General features: G+C 35.4%; 1 protein-coding gene across 4 annotated transcripts in view; it reads right to left on the bottom strand.

Moving 5' to 3' along the window:
• Positions 1 to 326: 326 nt before the first annotated feature.
• The window catches only part of LOC108558093 (mushroom body large-type Kenyon cell-specific protein 1), a 38878-nt gene continuing 15052 nt past the window's right edge, over positions 327 to 24152 (bottom strand). Inside the window, exons 2-5 of one of the 4 annotated variants that reach the window (XR_001890884.1) lie at positions 18948 to 19663; positions 11564 to 12225; positions 7136 to 9477; positions 327 to 965 (exon numbers count right to left, since the gene is read on the bottom strand). Coding sequence is in view for 3 of the 4 variants with exons in the window: in XM_017914901.1 (XP_017770390.1) it covers positions 7191 to 9477; positions 11564 to 12225; positions 18948 to 19663; positions 19882 to 19891 (3675 nt within the window). In the remaining variant the exon portion in view is untranslated. Of the gene's footprint in view, positions 966 to 7025; positions 9478 to 11563; positions 12226 to 18947; positions 19664 to 19881; positions 19907 to 24152 lie in introns of those variants that run through there. The other 3 variants (XM_017914901.1, XM_017914899.1, XM_017914900.1) reach the window with 3 other exon arrangements.

Raw genomic sequence — 24152 nt, 5'->3', positions numbered from 1 at the left:
ATATAAGATAAAATTATAATTATAATAATAAATGTGAGAGGATGAGGGGGGAAATTGGGATTTTACACAAAATAATAATAATAATTATATAATAATAATAAACTAAAAATTATTTAACAAATACGTTCATTATTTTTTTTTTGTTGTGTTTGTATCGATTATTAAAAAATATATGTATAATATTTATATGTAATTGAAATTGAAAAACAAAAGAAAATTATATCGATGATCGATCAATCGAGTCATCCTTTTGTTTTTGTTTTTGTGTTGCGAAACAATAAAAGGTAAATCGTGTTATGTGTGTTGTCTATATGGTCGGGGGTAAAAATAGAGTAGAAGCCAAAATAATAATATAGATACGTGGAAAAATCTCAGTTTACGTAAATCATAATTTTGTGTGAAATGCTATTAAAAAAAAAAGAAAACAACGGTGGAATGGTTTCTGTTATTCAGTTCGGTTTCGAGGATTCGAGATGGGCTGTAATTAATGATGACAATTTGTATGTCATTATTGTTGTTTCACAAGTTGCATAAATCGAGTCAAGTTTCTTGTTTTGTTTTGTTCCTTTTGAATGAGAATTAGGGAATGTTTCAAGTTAAGATCATCAGATTTTACTTAATGTAATAGAATATAGTGAATGCTTTAAAATGAGCGCGAGATTGAGCGATTTGTAATGTTTTTTTTTCTTCTTGTGTGTAAATGGAATGTCAAAACTTGACTCAACTTTAACCTCTAAACTTGTTTTTTTATTTTCTCCGTATAATTGTGGAAAAATCACAGCCCACCTCGATTTTCGCTATTTGTCTTTTGTTTTTGTTTTTTTTTTTGTTTTGGATTTGCGCGTGTGTGTTTATGTATGGGGAGAATGTCGTGTCCGGAGTTTGCAAATAAAATATAGTTAAAAATTGATATCAGAGATGTCGTGCTCATCAGGAATGATCGGGAAAATCACTTGTTTTAACATCTAAAACAAAAGAATAATTGAAAATAAAATAAAAATAAAATAAGAGAAATAAAAAAAAACAAATGTACATCGTAATAATAGTTAACAATCAACGTAAATAATAGAAAAAAAATTATTATATAATTAATTAAATGCAGGCACGTGAAAAAGTCTTTTCTTTGCTAATTTTTTTTCTTCTTCTTCATCATCAACTTAAAAATCTTCGTTTTTGTTTATATATATATATAATAAATAAAATTATGTGAAAAACATTCGCTACGCGTATATCGTATGTGTAAATTTCGAATCGTATCATTTTTGTTCCTAATTTGTTTAAGTTTTTTTTTGTTTTGTTTTGTTTTTTTTTGTTATTCTCGCGTATACTCTTCGTATATTCGTATTCAACTACCTGCGTATCTTTGTTTCCGTGGTGACGCGTAACCATACATTGCATAACCTAAAATTCAGTTACGAACGAATACATTCCTTTTCAACGTACTCGACACGTCTAACCTCAATTTAAATCAGTATTTCAGAAACGTACGGCCACGTCACCGAAATCGCTTGTTTCTGATGCGCGTCTCCATGGTTACTAAATATCATTTCCGTGCGTTTCTTTGGACCAAACAGATAAACACTTATTTTTTTTTCAATTGTTTCATTATTTTTTTTTTTTTTGCTATAAAGACATTCAGAGAGAATTTTTGTTTTGTATATATCACATTGCGAAAAATAAAAATATTATAACAAAAAAAAAAAAAACAAAATACGACGAGAGAAATTCAATTGTTCGCCTCCTCGCGGGGTTAACACATTTTTTTTGGCAAATTCTTCTTCTTTACACCTCACAAATCAATTGTATTTTAGACATTCAGATAATATACATATATATAGTTTTTTTTTTAATTAATTAATTTATTTATTTAGCGTATTCATTTGTTTCGTTCGTTTGTTAATTGAGTAAAATTTGTTTTTCATGATCATTATTATTATTACTCGATACGGTTTCGCGTTACTTTTGTGTTTTGTTTTTCGCTGTTTCTATGGTTTTTGCTGTTGTTTTCTATTGTTTTTCTTTGTAGTGTGGAAATCAACTGAGAAAATTATAAACAAAAACTAGTGTTATATAATTGAATTGAGTATATACATGTACATATTTATAGTAGTTATTTGTTATTTATGTATATTTATATATAAATATAAATTTAAAAACAAAATGAACAACGAAAACAAAATTAAAAGAAAAAACAAACGAGTCCAGTGAAATTAATCCTATTGCATCTAGTTTAGTGGTTAAGTTGTAATAATTAAGTTTAATTCTGTATTTTTTTTTTGTCCTGCTGCTATATATATGTAGATTTTATTTGTAGTATTTTTTTTTATTTATTTTTTTTGTTTGTTTTATTGGTATTTTTAGTATTACGTTTCTGTTTTTTTTTTCTTCTTTTGTTTTTACATAAATATAATTGCGTATCATCCGAATGCCGCGCGACACTCAACGCAATTCGTTACGAGTAATTCGAAGAGAACAAAAAAAAAAAGTAATAATATTGTTATCCATATTAATAATAATAATCATTAGTCCTTAGGTTTATACTGAGAGAAAGAGAGTGTTTTGTTTATTAATATTGTTTTTTTTTTGTTTTTTATTTTTATATTGTTTTGTTTGTTTGGTTACTGCTATTGTTTTGTGTGTGTATTGTGGGTTGCTGCACGTGTTCGGTTATGTGAGGTTAGAAAACTCGTATAAAAGAAACAACAAAACACGGAGATTTCAAGTGTGTGTGTTTTTTGTGTGTTTGTGAATGTGAGACAATTGAAAAGAAAAGGTAATCCTTCTACTTTCTTTTTATTTTTAATTAATACTTAATTATTTGTTTTTTTTTTTTGCAAAAATTTTCGTGTATTTTGTTTCTGGGTATAATTATTATTGTATATACGGTTTTCAAAAAAAAAAAAACAAAAATTATTTGTTGAAACAATTGCGCCATTCAATGTGGCAATGGAATGTTGATAACGCGCACGCGCGCTGGGGTGGGCGTGGTTTACGTTTGGATAAGGGGGCGGGGACTTTGCAGTTAGTTTTTCTTGGACAGAGATGGCGTCTCGACATCTTTGTTCATATGTTTTCCGAATTACGTAATATTTATATTAAATAATAATATATATATGTAAAAAAAAACAAACGAACGAACGAACATCTATGTTTTTGTATTAATAGTAATAATATAATATTAGTTAAAAATAGAAAGAAAAAACGATATGTAGTAAAGCGTTTTTTTTTTTCTTCACTTGTCCATTATTTACAATATAACATTATTTATTTACTTTTTTTTTCTCATATATTTATTTATATATTATATATATATACTGCATTTTGGTCCAACTGAAATAATATATATATACGTTTTCATTTGTTTCAATCTTTTTTTATATATATAACTATTTCGGTTCCTATTTAATATGCTGATATATTCTGTTTGTATCAATTAAGTCCTGTTTGTGATTTGCTTTTGTTTGTTTATGTAATTGCGTGTTTTGTTTATAAGAGAGTGGGTGTGTTTGTGTTTGTTGTGTGTGTGTGGAGGGGGTATATTTGCTGTTATTATTGTTTCTATGGTTATTTCTGTTTTGTTTATTTCAATATTTCCGGTCCCGGAAGTGTCGATTGCGCACGCGCTTCGGACGTTTCCGGTCGCGGATGTAGTAAAACTGTCGGTTTCGGTTCGGTTGCGGTTCGTTTGTTCCAATCTGACGGTGATTGTTTCATTAGAGAGAGAGAGAGAGAAAGTATGAATGGGAGGGGTTTCGAACGGTTTGCTGGGAGAAAAGGGGGCGGAAGTACGTCTGGTTGCAGTATTTCATATTATATATTATGGGCGGGGCGTTTGATTTGATTTGTTTTTTTTTTGTTTTGTTTGTTTTGCTTGGTTACAAAAGCGTTACCAACGTGAAAAATAACGAAAAACAAACAATATATATTTTATATATAGAAATTAATAATAATAATACACTAACAAACATAAAAGAAACAAAAACACTAAAAAAAAACGAAACAAAGATAGAAAAATGTTATTTCTTTTGTTTTGTAAGTATAACCCTATCTGGAGTCAATCTTTTATCTCTCGAACAAAAAAATCAAAATAGCAATCCTCGATTTAAAAACAAAAACAAAAATATATATATATTCTCATTCCATTCAATTTAACTCAATCAAATGTTTATTCCTTAACGTCTTCCCGTCTTATTCAATTGTTTAATTATTTTTTGTTTTCTTAATCATCCTTCAAATATATAATATTCATAATTCTCCTTCAAATTTTCTTCTCGCATTCTTCATCTACTTTTCGCACCGTTCATCAAATATATCTTAATACACTACCTAATATTGATGTAAATATATATGTATATATCATCTAATTGCACTTTTCTTTTTCCTCATTTAAAATGTTTTTTTTCCCTTGTTGGTTAATTTTTAACCTTAATTACGTAAGAAAAAAATATTAGAAAAAAAAAACCAATGAAAGAACGCAAAATGGGCGTGGTATGAGGAGAGGGGGAGGACTTTATAGAGATAGGGGCGGGGGGATGATAATAGAGAAATTCTTCATCTCCTCCATCACCTTAATCGTATCGTTTATCGTTTAATTAATAACACACGTTCAAAAATATAATAGTTTTCTTTGAATTTCATTAATTTTTAATTTTTTTTGGTGGCGGTAATGAGGGGGCGTTTTTTTTTTCGGGGGTGGGAGGAGCCGCGGGGGGGGGGGGGCGTGTCTCCATCTTCGCTTCTCTCCCAATCAATCGTTCTAAAATCAATTGTTTTTTTTTGTTTTGGTATCCTTTGGCAACGGGGAGGAAAGCGAAGCGGAGAAGACGCTAAAATCGCGTTACATATGGTTTCACCTTCTTTTTTTTTTGTTTGTTTTGTTTTTCACAAATTGTTCTTCTTTTTTTTCCATCGCTTATATATAATATATATATAATAAGATATTTTTAGAGAAAATATACATCAAAAATTTTGAATAAATCACAGATAGATATAATTTTTTTTTCATCATCATCATTCTTCTTCTTCTTAATCATCATGATCAAAAGAGTTAACATCCTACGCGCACTTCGTCTTGGGCTCTTAATATGTTCACTTACACTTAATAATATATATTTTCTTATATTTTTTCTTCTTCTTCTTCTTTTAAATTACGAACCGAAAGAAACGATGATAAAAGGGTTGCAGACTCGCAAATTTTGAGAGAGAAAAAAAAAACTGTTCCTTCTTACATTTATATATACCGCGTTCTTTTGTTTTATTTTGTTTTTTTTGCCTTAATTTTGTTTAATACATATATAGAATATATTTACTTTTGTTTGTTTCTTTTTTTTTTAATATATATATCATTTGTTTTTTTTTCTTTGTTCAATACGTGTATAATAACATCAAAGCAGTCGAATTTGTAAAACATCCACGAACTTTATACAAGTTTTTCTTTATATTTATATAGAATATTTTTTTTATATATTTTTTGTTTATATAGATATTTTTTTTGTTTGTTTTATAGATAATTTTTCTTATATAATTTCTTTTGTTTTTTCTTTAATTTTTTGAGGTATACGCGACGTTGAAGACACATAGAGATAGAGAGAGAGATAGAATACATCGAATGTTTTTTTTTTGTTGAATATATATATAACTTTTACATAATGATAAGTACACGATTTTTTTTTGTTTTTTTTTTTTGGTTAGAAAACACATTTTTTTTTGCCGAAACATTAAGAACACGCAGAGAGTATTTAATTTATATGTTTTGTGTTTTTTTTTATATATTACACGATTAATTATCGAAAAAGACACATTTTTTCGCTTATTTTTTTTTTTTTGGTTCGTTATAATAAATGTGTATATTTATGTGTATATATATATATATATTTGATAAAAACACCGAATATCTATAATCATATTTTTTTTTCTTTAGAGGTTAAGATCAGAACTGCTTTGATGCGCGATGAAAAGCTTCCTCCATGTTAACGATAGCAACGAAACAATTTTGTTTTTGAAAAACAATTGCGTAAAAATTTTGTTTTTGGAAAAAATATTTAGAAAATATGTGTTTTCATTGAAATTTCTCAGTGTAAAGTTTGTTGAGTGATGAAAATGGTTTTTGTTGCCATCGTTACATAAGACGTGAAACAATTGATAAGTCATTTTGTTTCGTTCTGTAAACATCCATAAAACATTAATTGAATTTGTTATTAATATTATTATTAAAATTGGTCAAACCTGCTTTGATGTAATATAAAAACAAACAAAAAAACCGAAAAAACTTAACTCTCATTTGTTTGAAACAATTGTTTTTTTTGGTTATAATAATTAAAAGATTCATATTGAAAGCTTTTGGAATGTAAATGTTGTCATGGTAACAGAAAATAAATATAATAGAATGTAATTTTAATGTTGTCATGGAAATTCAATATTTTGTTTTGTTTTGTTAATAATTGTTTGAAACAAACGTTTGTTGTTGTTGCTATGATCCATGATAGTAAGTATATATATATATAATTAAAAAACAAACAAACAATAAAATGTAATTTGCGGTTATAAAAAGGAATTTTTAGAAAGTGCTGTTGCTGCTTCTATCATCATTATCATCATCATCATTTAGGTTCTTTTGCCGTTCGCGTTAATCATTTGATTCACTCTAAAGTAACAGAAACAATATATTTATATATAGAATAAATAATCAACAAACACCGTCATATTTTTCCTTCGTCTGGATTCAACGCGCATCCAACGAACAATCAATTATTATTATTACACATTTCGTGGACTCGCATATTTCGTAATAATAATTATAATAATATATATCTTTTGTATAGTTTTTTTTTTGAGCCCTTCTCAAAAAAAAAAAACAAGAAACAACTTTCTTGTCTTGTTTTGTTGTTTTTTATAATAATAATGATAATTTGTAAACCCAACCACAGTTTCTTTGATATTTATATTTTATGTGTGTGTTTTTAGTTTTTACTTATTTTTGGGGGTGTTTCGGTTTGTTTTTTTGTAATTATTTTTTGTTTTTGGGGGTGGGAAAGATATGGGGTTGGTTTTTCTGGGGACTTTTATCTGTCACTAATTTAAATTCGCTCTCGGTTGGTCTCCGCAGTTGGTACTGTGTGTGTTTTGGGAAACTTACACTGCTGTTGCTGCTGCTGCTGCTCGTAGGGTTGCGGCCCTCTGGGCGGACGGTGTCAGTCCTGCGCGGCGTCCGATTCGGAATTGCTGCCCTCGACGTTGCCGTTGTTGCGGATTTCGTCCTGCTGTTGCTGTTGTTGTTGGAGGACAGATCTGCTGTAGCGGACGAGCATTTCCGGTTTGAGGTTTTCCGGTTTGGTGAGCTCCTGCTTGAGATAGATGCGACCCGTGGGCGGTTTGATCTCGTTGTGGGTGTCGTGATCCTGCGATCCTACAGGGGACCTGGGGGAGGAGTCGTTGGAGAGCTCGATCGTGTGGATTCCTGCGGAGTCGCGTGAGTTCGTGTCCTCCTTCCGGTCGTCGTCGCCGGAACTGCTGCTCGGTTCCGGTTTGGTGAGCGGCGGGAGGCGGCTGTTGCGACACAGCTGATCCAGGAGTGCCTTGTTCGACATGTTCTCGGGGGCGACGTTCTTGAGGTCTTCCTTGCGATCGTCTCCACCGCCACCGACGGGGACGCCGGATTCGAGGCTGGAACGGATGATGCCGTCGAGGAAACCGTTCGAGCCGCCGCTGTCGAGAAGAGACTCCGCCATCTGTCGGGCGCTCTTGGCGAGCTGCTGTCCGCCAGGGGCGTTCGCGTTCGCACGGGAATCCTCGTGCAGTTTCTGCATCATCTGCGAGGCGAAGAACTGCTCCGGACTCTGCGGATAACCGGTGGACGTGGAGGATCTGGCGTAATCCATCGGGAGTGGATGGTAACCTGGTGGAGGCCAGAACGGGAATGGCGCCGTGTTGTAACCGATCGGCGTCATGTTCTCGTAGATAGGCAACTTCAGGCCGTTAGGCGAGGTGGGCGGGTACTTTTGTGGTGCTTTTATGGTTGCCTGCGTTTTCAGTTTGCATTCCGCGGCGTTCCTGATGTCGTTCTGCTTCAGAGACGCGATCTTCTCGTCGACGGGGTTCGGTTTTGGGTCCCTTTTGCGTGGCCTCATCAGATGTCTCTCCTTCACCTTGTACTCGAGCGTGGAATGGGGAACGCCGTAGTAACTTCCGGCTCGATGAACGGACATCTCGCCCCTCTGCACCGCCCTCACCGCCTCCACGAGACTGTCGCGATCGTAGTTCCTGTACTTGCCGCGCTTCGGACGCGTCCCTTTGCCACCGCCAGATGACGCCTGTCCCACCTGTCCTTGACTTGAGTTTTGCTGCTGTTGTTGTTGCTGCTTCTGCTGTTGTTGTTGCTGCGACACCTGCGGTTGGTACTGCGACCTGGACGCCATCTCCTGCTGCTGCTGCGTCTTAATAACCGAGATACCACCCAGTGGCGGCGTATACCTCTTGTAATCCATGTCGATGATCGAGGAAGGATGATGCCTCAGTGTCGGCTCCGGACTCTGCTGGAACTTCTGGCTGATGCTCTTCGCGATGACATCTTTGACGTCCTTCAAAGTCATCCCTTTTCCGGGAAGTATCGGCGGAGATCCGGATTCGCTGGTGGTGACCGGAGGAGAGACGAGCAGTTGCGTCTCCAGGTGACCTCCGCGGAAGGCGTCGCCGTTTTTACTGCTCGTCGGCTTAAAGGACGGAATCTTCAGTATCACATTCGAAGTGGAATCCTCCGTCTCCATATCGGATTCGGTCTTCAGCAGGATCACCGAGTTCGCCGGACTCGTCGCCTCACCGCTCGTCGACTTCTCCACTCCGTTGTTGCTCTTCGCCTGCTCCATCAGCATCTGCTCTTCGGCGATCATCCTCTTGACCACCTCCGGCAAACTGACGTCCCCTTCGAGCAACTTCTGAGCGGGAAGACCGCTCATCAGGAGGTTCTGGATGAGAGCGCCGTGCTCGGCGAAACTCTCCTGCTGATGAAGATTCATGTTCAGGTTGTGTTGTTGCTGCTGCTGCTGAAGAAGTGCGACGCCTGGTGGAAGCTGCTGATCCTTCGATTTTCGCAGCAACATCTTCATCGCTTCCGAGTTCTCTAAATTCGAGAGGAGATCGTCCATCGATAAGAGAGGGCGCTGCAGTGCCCGTTCCACCTCCTTCTCCTCCTCCGCCCCCGAAAGCTCCTTGTCCTCGTCCATCGCCTCCTCGTCCTCCAGTTTGGACAGATTCGTGGCGGCCGATGCGGACGAGTTCAGGTGTGATTCCCTTTCTCGTTCCAGCGCCAACTTGTACACCTTGTTTCGGAGCGTCGACCTGGGGATGCCGTAGATGACGGCCGCCCTTCTCGTCCCCAATTTACCCGACTGGATGTCCCTCAGCGCCGCCTGCAGTTCCTCCTCGGTGTAGGTCCTCCTTCCGGCAACTGCGGACATCCTAGGCTTCGCTCTAAAATCAGAACTGAAATTTACAACTCCATCAGTGCATCCATCGTTCGTCACTTGACAAACAAAACAATATATTTACATAAAACAAACAAAAAAAAAACAAAACGGATCAAGAAACAGCAATGATGAATTTCATTCCCTAAAGTTTCAACTTTAATTTGCATATAAACCAATCAAATTTGCCTCAAAAAACAACAAATGAATCAATTTACCTGTGTGGGTGTGTTCGCTCCCGTCCGACGCACCACAATCATGTAATTGTTGCGTGCACTTTTTTGTTGTTGTTGTTGCAATTTTGCGATAGGTCAGGTAAACTAATTGCGCGCAGTTCGCTCTGTATTATGCCGTGTCTCTCGATAACGGGTGTATAAACAACGAAAAAATAACAAAAAAAAAAACACGCACGAATCTGGATGTAACCTATCCCATGCCCAGATATTACGACCGTCTGGTTTTTATCGGCTTTATCAGTAACGATGACAACAGACAAACAAACAAAAAAAAAAGCGACGAATTAATCTATCATCGTTAATTGTTACCACGTAACACAAAACAAAACAAAAACAAAATGATGATGATAATATAAAGATTTTTAAGGAAGCGGGGACACTGCACCTCCTTTTTTTTGTTGTCAAAATTTACTGTTTTCGTCACTTCATCGTTTCGTTCGCGAACTTTTTCACTCTTCGAATTCATTACGCGCGACTCGTTGCGTCGCATCGATGTGTGCACTCTCTTTTTTTCTTCGCTTTTCGTATTATTGTGTATAAAAAAAAAAAAACAAATAATAAAAATAATAAAAAGGAAAAAATGATACGATTAAGATTATTGTTGTTGTTGGCGCATTTCGAGCGAAAAGTCCGTCGATTCGGAACGGAATTTCGCAAGAAGCGAGAGATGCGTTCGCAAACACAGACAGGGGCAAACACACCACGATACATATAGAGAGATATAAAAAACAAATAGACCATGTGCATATAATGGCGGAGTGATTGACCTTTGCGAAGAAGATACGCGGAATCTTTACGCATTATTTTATCGCATCTCTCCCATTCTTCAACTTCTCATTTTCTTTCCTCTCCGTTTCAGTTTTCATTCTTTCCAATTTAACTGTAGATCTCCACATCCAAAGTTCACGACAAGTTAATAGAAACAAAATTGAATCACCCAATTCAAAGTAGTTGTGGCTCCATCTGTTTTCGGTTTTTCAGAACTAATTTGGAAATATAGTTAATTATCAAATTACAATTACCAAACAAATTGCACAATGATCCAATAAATTTTTTCGTTACAAAAATTCAATTTAAGTAATGCCAACCGGAAGTTTCATCAATTTCCCTTGAAAGCTTTATTTTTTTTTCTTTCCTCTTTTATTTGTTTCGTAAAATTAATTTCCCTAAATGAAATATCAACATTCGGACTTCCCGCCACCGCCGCCGCCAAGAACAAACACTTCCGTTTTTTTTTTTCGCTTTCGTTTTGTTTGTCTTCAGGATTTACGGCCGCCAGAGTTAAACGACCTCGAGGATTTCATTTCTTTTATGGCAAGAGTATTGCATTTGTCTGTTTGTTTGTTTGTTTTTTTCGTTCGCGTTTTGTTTACCCGACGTTTTTAATCTTCGCCCTCGAAAGAGTGGGGTCACTGGAATGAGCAAACTGCAATGATGATGATGATCATGATCATGATGATGATGATGATGTTGGTTATGTGTGTGTATACGACGAGAGTTCGAGTGCATGAATGCACTCTAAAAGAAGTTTATTTATAAGTTCGTCGTATTTTTCTCGTCGGCAAATAAATTTATCGGTCAAAAGGGGAGTTTATCGAGAGGCCACAGGCTAATCAAATATATATATATATATATATGTGTGTGCGCGCGGCCGCATTTCATTGTTTTTCCGGAATTTTCTGGAAACCGATAAAACTCTGAAAGATATATATTTTTTTTTTAAATTTGTTTCTTAGGGATTTTTCCGCTTCGTTTTACATTTGGTACCACTGTCGTGACAGCTGTCAAGTTGTTGTCACACATTTTAGATTCGTTTTATGCAAATTAAAGTTAATTTAGTTTGTTTATTTCAGTTGAAGTTTGACTCACTTGAATATCTGTTTGTTGTCCAGCGAAGATAGTCTCGCGTTGACGTTGAGTTTGTCGGCGACGATGGCGTTGTTGTTGTTGTTGATGCTGTTGTTGTTGGCGGCGGCGGCATTATTGTTGCTATTGGTGATGATGCTGTTGTTTGTGTTGTTGTTGTTGTTATTGTTGGTTACTGTGGTCCCTTTGGAGCTGAGATCGAGGGGCTGCTCGCCGGAGGCCGCTGCCGCTGCTGCAGCCGCTGCTGCAGCCGCTGCGGTCGCCGCTGCCGCCGCCGCCGCCACCTTCTCCGTATCGTTGGAGTTCGCATGGAAGTTTCTGGCTAAATTGGTCAGGTGGAACCAGTTCTGGGACAGCAGGTTGGGCGGATAGAACGGCAGATGGGGGTGATGGGGATGGTGGTGCTGGTGATGCTGATGGTGGCCACCTCCACCACCACCACCTGGAGCGCCGTTCCCCGTCAGCGCCGCCACCGTCGCCATCGCCGCTATCGAGGTGACACTCTCGATGGCCGTCATGTTCCTGCTGTTCGGATGGTTAAGGCTGTTCAGGTTGTTGAGAAGGGACACCGCCGCTGATGCCGTCGTCCCCGTCGGCGTCAGTGTAGGGGGCGCCTCCAGGTCACTTCGGCTGTCACTCGAATCCGAGTCGCTCTGATGGGGACTCTGCGTACCAAAAAAAACAAAAAAACAAAATTAGTTAGTTTTCAACAGTTGGCACAATGAGGCACCAACAATAAAACTGTCAAAACAAAACATTCAAATCCGTTATTATCAATTAATTAATCAATCAATCAATTACAAACAAAACGCAATGATTAATTTAACTCGATTTATAAATTAAGTAACGAACCGAACGAGCGTCCAAAACGTGCGGCGTCAACCCGTGAAACGGGGACGCGCAACAAGTTGCAAATATAGCAAACAAACGAAAAATACAGTGAGACAAAAATTGGTCCAATTCAATTTACGATTTGTAATTGTAACTTTGAGGTCAGTTTACTCAACGAAACGCAGATTTCACGTGATTCCAATGTTGTTGTTGTTGTTGTCTAACTTTCAATGAAAACATTGAAATGCTCTAATTGATGTATATTTTATTATAATGTATAATGAATTGCATAATTTGTTGATATTGCTGACATTTACTAAATGTTAATAAAACTGATTTGAATAATTAATCAATAATTATTATTACTAAATGTAAAACGCAATATGAATAAGAAATAAGTGCATGGTGTTGCCTATTTTTTTTTTAAATTTGCGAATTACCAATTGTAAAAAATAAATTAATTTTTGATGGCCTCGTTTTGACTTACGCGAACTGTCAAATGTCACGATGCGGTAAACGCAGATTTCACGTGATTCCAATGTTGTTGTTGTCTAACTTTCAACGAAAACATTGAAATGCTCTAATTGATGTATATTTAATTATAATGTATAATGAATAGCATATAATAAATAATTTGTTGATATTGCTGACATTTACTAAATGTTCATTTGAATAATTAATCAATAAATATATTATAATATTTTTTTTTAATTTGCGAATTACCAATTGTAAAAAATAAATTAATTTTTGATGGCCTCATTTCAACCTTGTGAGGCGTTAAATGTGACGATGCGGTAACAAATAATTGAATTTGATACGTTTGCCCACAGTTACGTAAATTGATAGAAACGTTTTTGACATTGGTGAGAATAGATGGCGCTCGCGTCTAATCGCAGAAGGTGGATTATATAAACAGCGCACACGTGATTTTTCATTTGAAGTATTCTTGACACGAATTCCAAAAATAGAAAATATCAAATCATGTACTTGAATGAGCCAACCGCGACGACGACGACGAGACACGTTTCGTTCTCTCTACTTTATTTCTGCTTCTTTAACTTAAGTCTTAACAATTAGACAAAAAAAAGTTATGATAATAATGTCTATTTCGGATTTGTCCGAATCCAAGAAACTATACGTTTCGCTTAATTTTTTTTTTCGTTTCGCGTGCGTGTCTGTGCGAATAATGCGTACGACCATTTAAATTTCTAAACAAGGCCTTTAATTACGGGCATTATTATGGACGCGGGACACGAAATGCAATTTTGCATAAATGCAAATTGCACAAAGAAAACCGGAGCGAATCGAAGACCTTCCTCATTTGCGACTTATGTCTAATGTATTAGTATTATTAAAGAAAAATTTTAATCAGCATTAATTTCAGTAAACTTAACAAAAGAAACTTTCATTTGTTTTCAATGTACGTAAATCTAGTGACAATTTGATGCATTACCAACTGCTGATAAATAAATATTTTGTATAGTGTTTGTTTTATAGGCAACTCCAAATACCAGAAATTCAAAATTCCACTTGTACTGTAGGCAATACCAAACACTTAAATGAAACAATACAATTACTGAACAGATGGCGTTGTTAACATTCGATGAAGCATCTCGTGAGAATCGACCGAATAATGAAACAGTAGGAAGATTAAGAAGAAGAAAAAAACAAAAGCTAAATTACGGAAACTGCAACTGCAACTACAACAAAAAAAGAAACAAAAGAATCGGATTGCGCGTTAATTGCTCGAAAGTAATTAAATTATTGTGCGTCCATTAATTACGTAAGCAACGGTACATGCATCTACGCCTCCTCGATCATCATTATCATCATCATCAAACATCCGCACACATTCATTTTTTTTTTCTTTCATTATTCTTATTTTTTCTTCTATGGGATCTTTGATTTATATGAAAATGCGTGAACGTCTTGTTTCCATTTCGTTTGTTTCCATCGAGAGTTTCGTTACGGTTTCGGAAATCGCACGCAGTTATTTAGTAATTAGCTTTAATGGTGGACGGCGTGAGTGTGTATTTGATACTTGTATGTAAATGGGAGCTAACTGTAAAATTAGAAAGAAGAAGTAGAGAGAGAAAAAAAAAAGAGAAGGAGACGGACAGATGTTGCGTTTGCGGGGGAAAAAGAGACGGAGAAAAATTGTGGTGGTAACAGTGGGACGAGGCTGATATAATTCGTACAGGAAACGAGTGGAGATGGAAGAAGAAAAAAAAAAAGAATGGCGAGGAGAAGGAAATAATTGTGATGGAGTTGTTGAACGAAAAGTGAAGGAAATTAATTAATATTTAGATCGGATTATTATTGCAGCTACTGAATATATATAAATATTTTTTTTCTCTCTTTACTTCTTCCTTACCTTTACGTCTCATTAGAATGCAGGCAAGTTTCTAAATACTAAGGTCAATCGCATTCTGCATTCAATTGTCGTGGAATTTATCTGCTCTAATTAAAATCTGATCTGTTCAATAAATTTATTCGAAACGATAATAATTGAATATTAATTTTTTAATTGTTAAACAACGAAATTGACTGATTTGATTGTGACGCCATCTAGTTCATACACACAAATCATACTTTTGTATTTTTTCAAAGCGCCAACATTTATATTTAAAAAAAAANNTATTGTGTTGGGATTGTGTAAGAATATGGGATAAATTGGCGCCATCTAGTTCATCCACACAAATCATACTTTTGTATTTTTTCATAGCGCCAACATTTATATTAAAAAAAAATGATTGTTTTATAGGCAACTTCTATTGATGTGTACAATAATATTGTGTTGGGATTGTGTAAGAATATGGGATAAATTGGTCGAAAAACGCGTGGCGTGTTCCTGCCGCCCACGGAAGAGGTTCGCCGGAGCGGAACGATTTTGAAACCGCCGGCGAAGACGAAATGCCAAAAGCGCACGGCGCCGCCCCCGCACTCTCGCGAGATCTCGTGCAATTACAGACACAACGTGATTTATACCATGTGTCGACTTCGTTTTCGTGTTAATACAGGAAAAGAAAAATTGGTTGCATACTTTTGTATTTCCTGTCATCTGCTATTGCTCCATGACAGTCAAATCCGATAGATGGCGTATAAAAAGAATGTTTAGTATGGAGACAACCAGGCAATCAAATAATGGACTAGGATAATATTTGTGTAGAATTTAAGTAAATTTATGAATCAGGGGCGCGTTGAAACAATCGCAATTAGAATAATGACAATGGTTGTTGTTCTGCGATTCGTGTTTATTTGCGATTGCTATTGTTTTTCTAATTATTGTTAGGGATTTTTCCCATTTTACAACGTAAACAAAATTGTTACGAAACGAAAGTCACTGTACATGTTTATAGGTTAGGTTAGATCAGTGGCGAAAAATTGGGAGAAAAAAGAAAAGACAAATTGCAGAGAGAGAATAAGAAGATCAAAACAATGGACGGTTTGCGGTTCGGGATTCAATAATGAGTGCGCCATGCGAATAGTGCGCGCCTTTTGTTTTCGTTCCCTCGAAATCTCCATACAATGATTTATTAATATCGCCTCGTTATTGTATATAATCGTGTATTTTCTATTCGTCCATTTCAATTTGACCGCACGGCACTTTCCCATCTCTTCGCGAAGAGAGAAAAACTGCTGTAGTTAAGGACGCTTTGGCTGTTGTCAAGGACGCAACCCTTGTTACCACGGACGCTGTTTGAGTTGCTAAGGACGCTATAAATTTAATATTATTACGATTTGACATTGTCGCTAGATCTGCATTCATTTGGATTTGAATTCTTGTTTGCGTTACCACACGCTTTTGCCCGGAGGCTCGAAATCTAAGGTGCGGGTCTCTCTGTATCAATTGGAATAAAAATAAGGTCCTCAAGGCGAAACGCGCCGACAGAGACGGAGCGAAATTGGAAAGAATCGCTTCAAGAATGTTTGTTTCTGTGTATATGTGTATGCATACACTGATTGGTATCTATTTATGCACCAATTAATGTGCAACAAAACCGCGGCCTTGTCCATATTCGAATATAAATAAATAATAGTTGGATCGAGAGAGATATATTATTACTAACTGCTAGCTAGCAGCAAATGATATGTGAAATATTTCGCAAACGCGATTTTATTTTTGCGTCGCTCTACTTCCCAATTCCATTAAAATCCTCCAATTATTACTTGCCGATTCGATAATTTATTGATACGAAAACCAATCCAACTTTTGTCCAATATTTTCACTTTTTGTTAGACAACTTATTAGACACTTAATTTTATTTTCAATTTTAAGTTGGTAACATTTTGTTTACTAATTAATTGTGACGTTTCCGGTATTCCCAAAATAATAATTTATAAAATGTGTGTAATTATATAACATTAGTTTAAAATCATAGTTTACGTCTATGTAATTAATTGATTAATTAGTTTAAATTTGTAAAGTTGAATGTTGTAATTGGTTAGTAACATAACCATGTAGATTTTATGTAACCTTTAGTTCTATTGTGGTGTATTCAGTGTATTATTAGATTTAAGTTGGTAACATTTTGTTTACTAATTAATTATGACGTTTCTGGTATTCCCAAAATAATAATTAATAAAATGTGAGTAATTATATAATTATATAACATTAGTTTAAAATCATAGTTTACGTCTATGTAATTAATTGATTAATTAATTTAAATTTGTAAAGTTGAATGTTGTAATTGGTTAGTAACATAATCATGTAGATTTTATGTAATCTTTAGTTCTATTGTGGTGTATTCAATGTATTACTAGTTTTAAGTTGGTAACATTTTGTTTACTAATTAGTTGTAACGTTTCCGGTGTTCCAAAAAATAAAAAATAAACTAAAATGAATATCGTGATAAATTAAATAAAATGTTAGTAAATCGTAGTTTACGTCTATGTAATTAATTGATTAATTAGTTTAAATTTGTAAAGTTGAATGTTGTAATTGGTTCTCGTAACATAACCATGTAGATTTTATGGTGAGTTCAGTGTATCACTAGATTTAAGTTGGTAACATTTTGTTTACTAATTAATTGTGACGTTTCCGGTATTCCCAAAATAATAATTTATAAAATGTGAGTAATTATATAACATTAGTTTAAAATCATAGTTTACGTCTATGTAATTAATTGATTAATTAGTTTAAATTTATAATTGGTTCGTAACATAACCATGTTTGTTTTATGCAATCTTTAGTTGTATTGTGGTGTATTCAGTGTATTACTAGATTTAAGTTGGTAACATTTTGTTTACTAATTAATTGTTACGTTTCCGGTATTCCCAAAATAATAATTAATAAAATGTGAGTAATTCTATAATTATATAACATTAGTTTAAAATTATAGTTTAGGTCTATGTAATTAATTGATTAATTAATTTAAATTTGTAAAGTTGAATGTTGTAATTTGTTCGTAACATAACCATGTAGATTTTATGTAACCTTTAGTTCTAGTAATTATATAATATTAGTTTAAAATCATAGTTTACGTCTATGTAATTAATTGATTAATTGGTTTAAATTTGTAAAGTTGAATGTTGTAATTGGTTCGTAACATAACCATGTAGATTTTATGGTGAGTTCAGTGTATCACTAGATTTAAGTTGGTAACATTTTGTTTACTAATTAATTGTGACGTTTCCGGTATTCCCAAAATAATAATTTATAAAATGTGAGTAATTCTATAATTATATAACATTAGTTTAAAATTATAGTTTAGGTCTATGTAATTAATTGATTAATTAATTTAAATTTGTAAAGTTGAATGTTGTAATTGGTTCGTAGCATAACCATGTAGATTTTGTGTAACCTTTAGTTCTATTGTGGTGTATTCAATGTATTACTAGATTTAAGTTGGTTACATTTTTTTTCCTAATTAATTGTGACGTTTCCGGTATTCCCAAAATAATAATTAATAAAATGTGAGTAATTATATAATTATATAACATTAGTTTACAATCATAGTTTACGTCAATGTAATTAATTGATTAATTAGTTTAAATTTGTAAAGTTGAATGTTGTAATTGGTTCGTAAACTAACCATGCAGATTTTATGTAATCTTTAGTTCTATTATGGTGTATTCAATGTATTACTAGATTTAAGTTGGTAACATTTTGTTTACTAATTAATTGTGACGTTTCCGGTATTCCCAAAATAATAATTTATAAAATGTGAGTAATTATATAAAATTACTTTAAAATCATAGTTTACGTCTATGTAATTAATTGATTAATTAAATTAAATTTGTAAAGTTGAATGTTGTAATTGGTTCGTAACATAATCATGTTGATTTTATGTAACCTTTGGTTTTATTCAGTGTATTACTAGATTTAAGTTGGTAATATTTTGTTTACTGTTTAATTGTGACGTTTCGTGTTTCAGAAATTGAAGAATGTTGAAGAAAATCGTATTGGAAAAATAAGATGTGAGTATTGTTTATTAGTATAATTAATTAATTTAAGTTTGTAAAGTTGTAACGTTTCTTAGAGTGAATGCAACAATTTAGTTTTTATATTTTTCTGGTGGTTAAAATAATGTGTAAATGTGGTTGTATAACTTACCAAACCACCGTGGTTGTTGTGTTCATCCAGTTTGCCGTCCACGCAAAAGTAGCACTTGCTCTGGGGCGTCCAGTCCTTGAGTTTGTCCTCGTCTTCGGCGTCGGTGACGTCGTCCGAGTCGCGCCTGAAGTCGGCAGCAGTCGTCTTCGTCGTCGTTCCGGTCGTGGGGCTGGCGGTCGCGGTGGCCGCGAGGGCAGCCGCTTCCGCCGCCGCCGCCAGATCCTGCTCCTGTTCCTTTGCGAGCGCCGTCTTTGCAGCAGCAGCAGCCGCCACCTCTCCTTCTTCCGCTTCCTCCTCGTCTTCGTCGTCGTCTTCCTCCTCCTCTTCCTCCACCCTTAGACCGGAAGCGACCGCCACCGTCGTCTTCGCAACAGCCGCCGCCGCCGCCGTCGATTCCTCGATCTCCTCCTGTTCCTCTTCCCCGTCCTCGCGGGTCGCCCGCTCCCTGGGCGCCGTCGTCGTAGTGGTCGCCGTCGTCGACGACCCTTTCCTCCTCGTCAATTCCTCCCCCAGCTCTCCGTCCGCTTCCTCGAAGTGCTCCTTCGCACCTCTTCGCTCCTCGTCTTCCACCTCCTGTTGCTGCTGCTCCTGCTTCTGATACTTCTCGTTCTTCCTCACGTTGTTGTTCAGCGGCTGCAAGTAATTCCTTTGCATCGAGTCTTGATACAGCTTCCATTTCCTCCTACCCATTAACTCTTCAGCAATCCTTTCCAACCCTGCAAACAACCAAACGAATCACATTAAATTTCAATTACGAAAACAGTAGAAACAACAACTAAAACTTTTTTTAATATTTCATTATAATTTTCATTCGCGGAACACGAAATCAGCGAAATCAACACAGATATTTAGCGGTCAGCTTTAGGTTTTGAGTGTCGAAGTCGAAGTAGTGCATATAGAAGGAGGAATACACCATGTGTGAGTGTCCAATTACCGTCCGGCATTTCGGTGCGTCGATGCCATTTTGTTTTCTCCGCAGGTCACCTCGATTCAATCATCATCAGTTCGAGTTCTAAAACTGCGAACCATTCATAAACGACTCGATTTTGATGATGATGATGATGATGAGTCGAAGTAGGAGGTGGAGGATAGGAAAACTCGGTTCCCAGTAAAAAAAAAAAAATGGAAGAAGAGAATATAATATTGGGTTCAACAACTCCTCCGGTTCCCAAGTCTCTCACTTGTTCTAACTACTTCTTCCTCTGTTCTTTATTGTTTGTTTCTATAGAAGGGGGGAGAGGAGGAGATGAGGCAAGAGGGGGTCCAAATTCGCGCAGCGATGCACAGGTGTGTAATGATGATGGTAATGGAAATGGAAATATGTATGCTACACAATTGCCGGGCTCTCGTTTTTTAAACACAAACATTAGGCGCGGTGCGGGCAGAAAAAGGAAATTGTTACTGGTTTTTCTTGTGGGAAACTTCAAGGATACTCGGTTCGGATCCGCCCTCCACCTCTCTCTCTCTCACTCTTTATATATTTCTCTTGGTTATTCCTTTTTCCAATTTGCATTTTCCGAACCCATTTTAAAATTTCCATATTCATTCCTTCCACAATCTAATCTTTTTGCCATTCATTCTCCAATGCTTTTAACATCGCATTTTTACCACTCTTTGTTTACAAGTTGGGAAATGAATAATCTTCATTAAGTTTCTATCAAAATTAGTTTATATTGAAGCTCCAATAATAAAATTAAGTGTACTAATCGGAGCACTAGCAGAAAGTTTTCGCCTCAAGTTCTGAATTGGCCGATTCTTCTCTCTTTCTCCTCTCCACCATTGTGTTTATTACTACTACCAAAGGCTCATTCGCATTGAAATCATCATAACGGTATAAATTGCTCATGGATACGCGAAGCGCACACACATTTATATATATTGCTCCACTTTTAGTTAGTTGCATTTAGAAATTTTAATTGCCTGCACGAAACGACTGCGCGAAAAAATGAAATATGAAATTACAAAAAAGAAAAGAACAACAACGATGATGACGGATAAGGAGGATCGAAGAGAGAGGAAAAGAGAGAAACAAATGAAATTTATATATATATATGTATAAATAAAAAAAAAGATAATCAACAACGTAACTAGGTGGATTTTACCGTTTCGCGAAGGAAAAGAAAATAGGAATCTTTCGTTCGTCGTCTCTTTTACAGCTTTAATTGCTTTAATTAGAGACTCTCTTCAGATTTAGATTATGATATACGTGTTGTTGTTGTTGTTGTTAAATTAGGAATGTCTGCTAATTTGAAACAATTCCATATTTTCTAGTTTGTAATCCCAATTTTCGGTATAAGTTTCCGTTAGTGTAATTCTAGCCCAGTGCTGTTTCTTTCTATCGCTTGCATTACCATTACATGTATTATTATTATTAATTTTTTTTTTTTGTTGGCAGTTTTAAGTTTTACTGTCGTAATTCAATGCGAACGGTCGAGTCAGCTCGAAATCTTTCCAGGGAATTCGCTTCGCGGAAAATCCGAATTGTAAACAATTTAAGGAAAAACGATTCTTCTTTCACCGTAAAAAAAGAATTATTTACATTCGCACACACAGTTTTACAAATTATGTAACTCACGTTCTGTTCACAGATGGCGCAAGGAGCAGAAGGATTTGATTAAACTCGCGTCAATTGATTTGGGTGAGTTGTCGAATCTAATCTAATTCAACTTGATCTAATATTAACAAAATAATGAAAAATAAGGAAAGTCCATCATTTTCAGAATACAAACTTTTTTTTTTGTTATGGAAAACTTTGCGTCATTTGCAACAGTTTCAAACCAAGTGTATTATTAGTAACCATAAATTTCATCTGTTCCACTTTTTATTATTACTATATTTTTTTTGTGTTGCTGTTAAAAAGAAGTGTGTGCTTTTTCCCACTCAGACCCCCCCCTGTAATTTATTTCCCATTCGCTTCGAATTTTTCTATCGGAATCATCATAATTTCCGTTTCACCTTTTTTTTTTTTTTTTTGTTAACCGCCCCCTATCGATTTATGTGCAATGTCCGTACGAAAAAGCGCAGAAGGAAATGAAAAAAAAGAGAGAAGCAACAAAAGACGTCGATTGTTATTTCGTGATCGTAGCTCGTAATTTGCATTTCCACAGTGAGCACCACAGTGGGACATCCTCTGTTTCTCTCTCGCGCACACGCACAAGCTCACGCACGCATACCGAAACGACGCAAAGCGAGTCAACGCTGTCAACGATCTGCGAAATGCATGCAAAATGCATGCGTTTGTTCTTCTCTATTTCATTTGTTATTATTTAAAACGATATCTGCATCACCTAAAAATATGGTTGCCATTTCCGGTGCTCTCTCTCTCTCTCTGTTTCTCTCTCTTTCTCTATGTTTGTCCAATGAATTCGTACGTACATATATTATCCGTTTCCGGCACCGTCGAAATCGGCCGATGCTGATAAAATATTCAAATCGTCGTTCCAACCAACGTTCAATGCTACTATTAAAATCATACAATTCAAATGTTTCGCATTCATATGTTGTTTTCGATGTTCACTCTTTTTTGTTTTATATATATTTCAATCGTAGTTGCAAAATTGACAATTGAAGAATTGATGAGAAAATCTAAGACGCCATCTATGTTCTAAATTTGATATTACAAATTGGACAAATTTAAAGTCTCGAATTTCGATGGGTTTCTTGTGCTGCGATCGAAGGTAAACAAACTTGCGAGCGAGCATGGAATTCCCGTTAGTTTCGCTTCGGTCGTAATAATACTCAACAACTGCACTAATACTAATGGTAATAGTAATAATAATAATGATAATGATAATTCCACTTATTTCTTCTTGCTGAGAAGAGAGGAAACGGACGGGCGGAAGGAAAGAAAGAGGAGGTTTGATCGCAATTAAGAGTGATTAGAGTTAATCATCAATCAAATGTAGGAAGGGAAGAAATGGATGAAAGAATGAAATGAAGAAAAAAGTGGTAATAATAAGAAACGAATGGTTGGATCGTTAAGAACGATTCAGAGAATCGGGCGCGGGAGGATGGAAGGAAACTAGAGAGGATGAGAGAGGAAGAGATCACGCTGAGATGCACTCGAAACTGTTCGTAACTGAATTATTTTAACAGCTTGTGGTCTCGAACACACAATCGAACGAATTCAAAGTGGAGAAGGAAATTTGCTAGGTTTCTTTCCTTTGTAAATAATGAAATAACTGACTGAAACTCAATCTTAACCTAACCTTAAAATAACCTAACCTATAACTATATTTCTTTGCACAAACGGAAAACAACGCGTTGTGGATGCAAGGAAAATTATATAGAGGTTGGGGTTTTGGTACACGCAACATTTCCTAACCGATCCGACCCGAAGTGTCTGCGACTTGGGCTAGGTCAGACCCTAATTGATTTTACCTGTTTCTCCTCTTCCCGCTGGGACGCGAATTAAAAAAAAAAAACAATTAAAATTACGTAACCTGTATGCACGTATACCAGAAAGAGATAGATGTAAAGAAGAAAAAAAAACGTACGTGACACGCGAATAAATTTAAACACGAATGAAATAAATTGCGCTAAAAATAGTTCATTTCCATGTAACAACAACAACAACACAAAAAACGCTAATTGCGAATCGCTATTTTTACCGTATTTTGGAATTTACCAGCTGGAAACGACTTTGGCGCCATCTGTTAGAAAAATATGAACTTTGCGCTTTCTCGGTAAAATATGCACAGATGAATTGTGTTCCATTCGGTTATGTTAATTTCGTGGAGAGGAAAAATTTAATGTGTTGAAAGTATAGTTTACTGCTATTTCGGGAAAAAAAACAGTCGATACCAAAATTGGGCATCCTCGATTTTGCTGATCGTAAATCATCTTTCGAGGCGAGAATACGTGCGTACTTGGAAAGTCTTCGATCGAGGCCGCCGCGAACTCTATTCCAAAGCAACATTTCCTAAGGTTGTAATAGTTGCTTACTTTGATTATATAAATAAGTTATTTATATAGTTTAGATTGTTATATGATAGATGGCGCATTCGTTTATGAATGTTGAGAAACAAAAAATAACAATTGTTATTTTCGAGAAGCACAAACAAACATAATTGGCATTTATTGAATAATTTAGCAATAATTTTCAGTGTAATTAGTTTCATAAAACTGTTGAGTAAAAAATAACGTTTAATTAGCTTCAAGTATTATGTAAAAATAACTCGTTTAGTCCAGTTTGTCAATGTGAAT

The sequence above is a fragment of the Nicrophorus vespilloides genome, unplaced genomic scaffold, assembly GCF_001412225.1.
Source record: "Nicrophorus vespilloides isolate i.1.1-1 unplaced genomic scaffold, Nicve_v1.0, whole genome shotgun sequence".
NCBI classification, from domain to species: domain Eukaryota; kingdom Metazoa; phylum Arthropoda; class Insecta; order Coleoptera; family Silphidae; genus Nicrophorus; species Nicrophorus vespilloides.
This window is presented reverse-complemented; position numbering and strand designations above follow the sequence as displayed.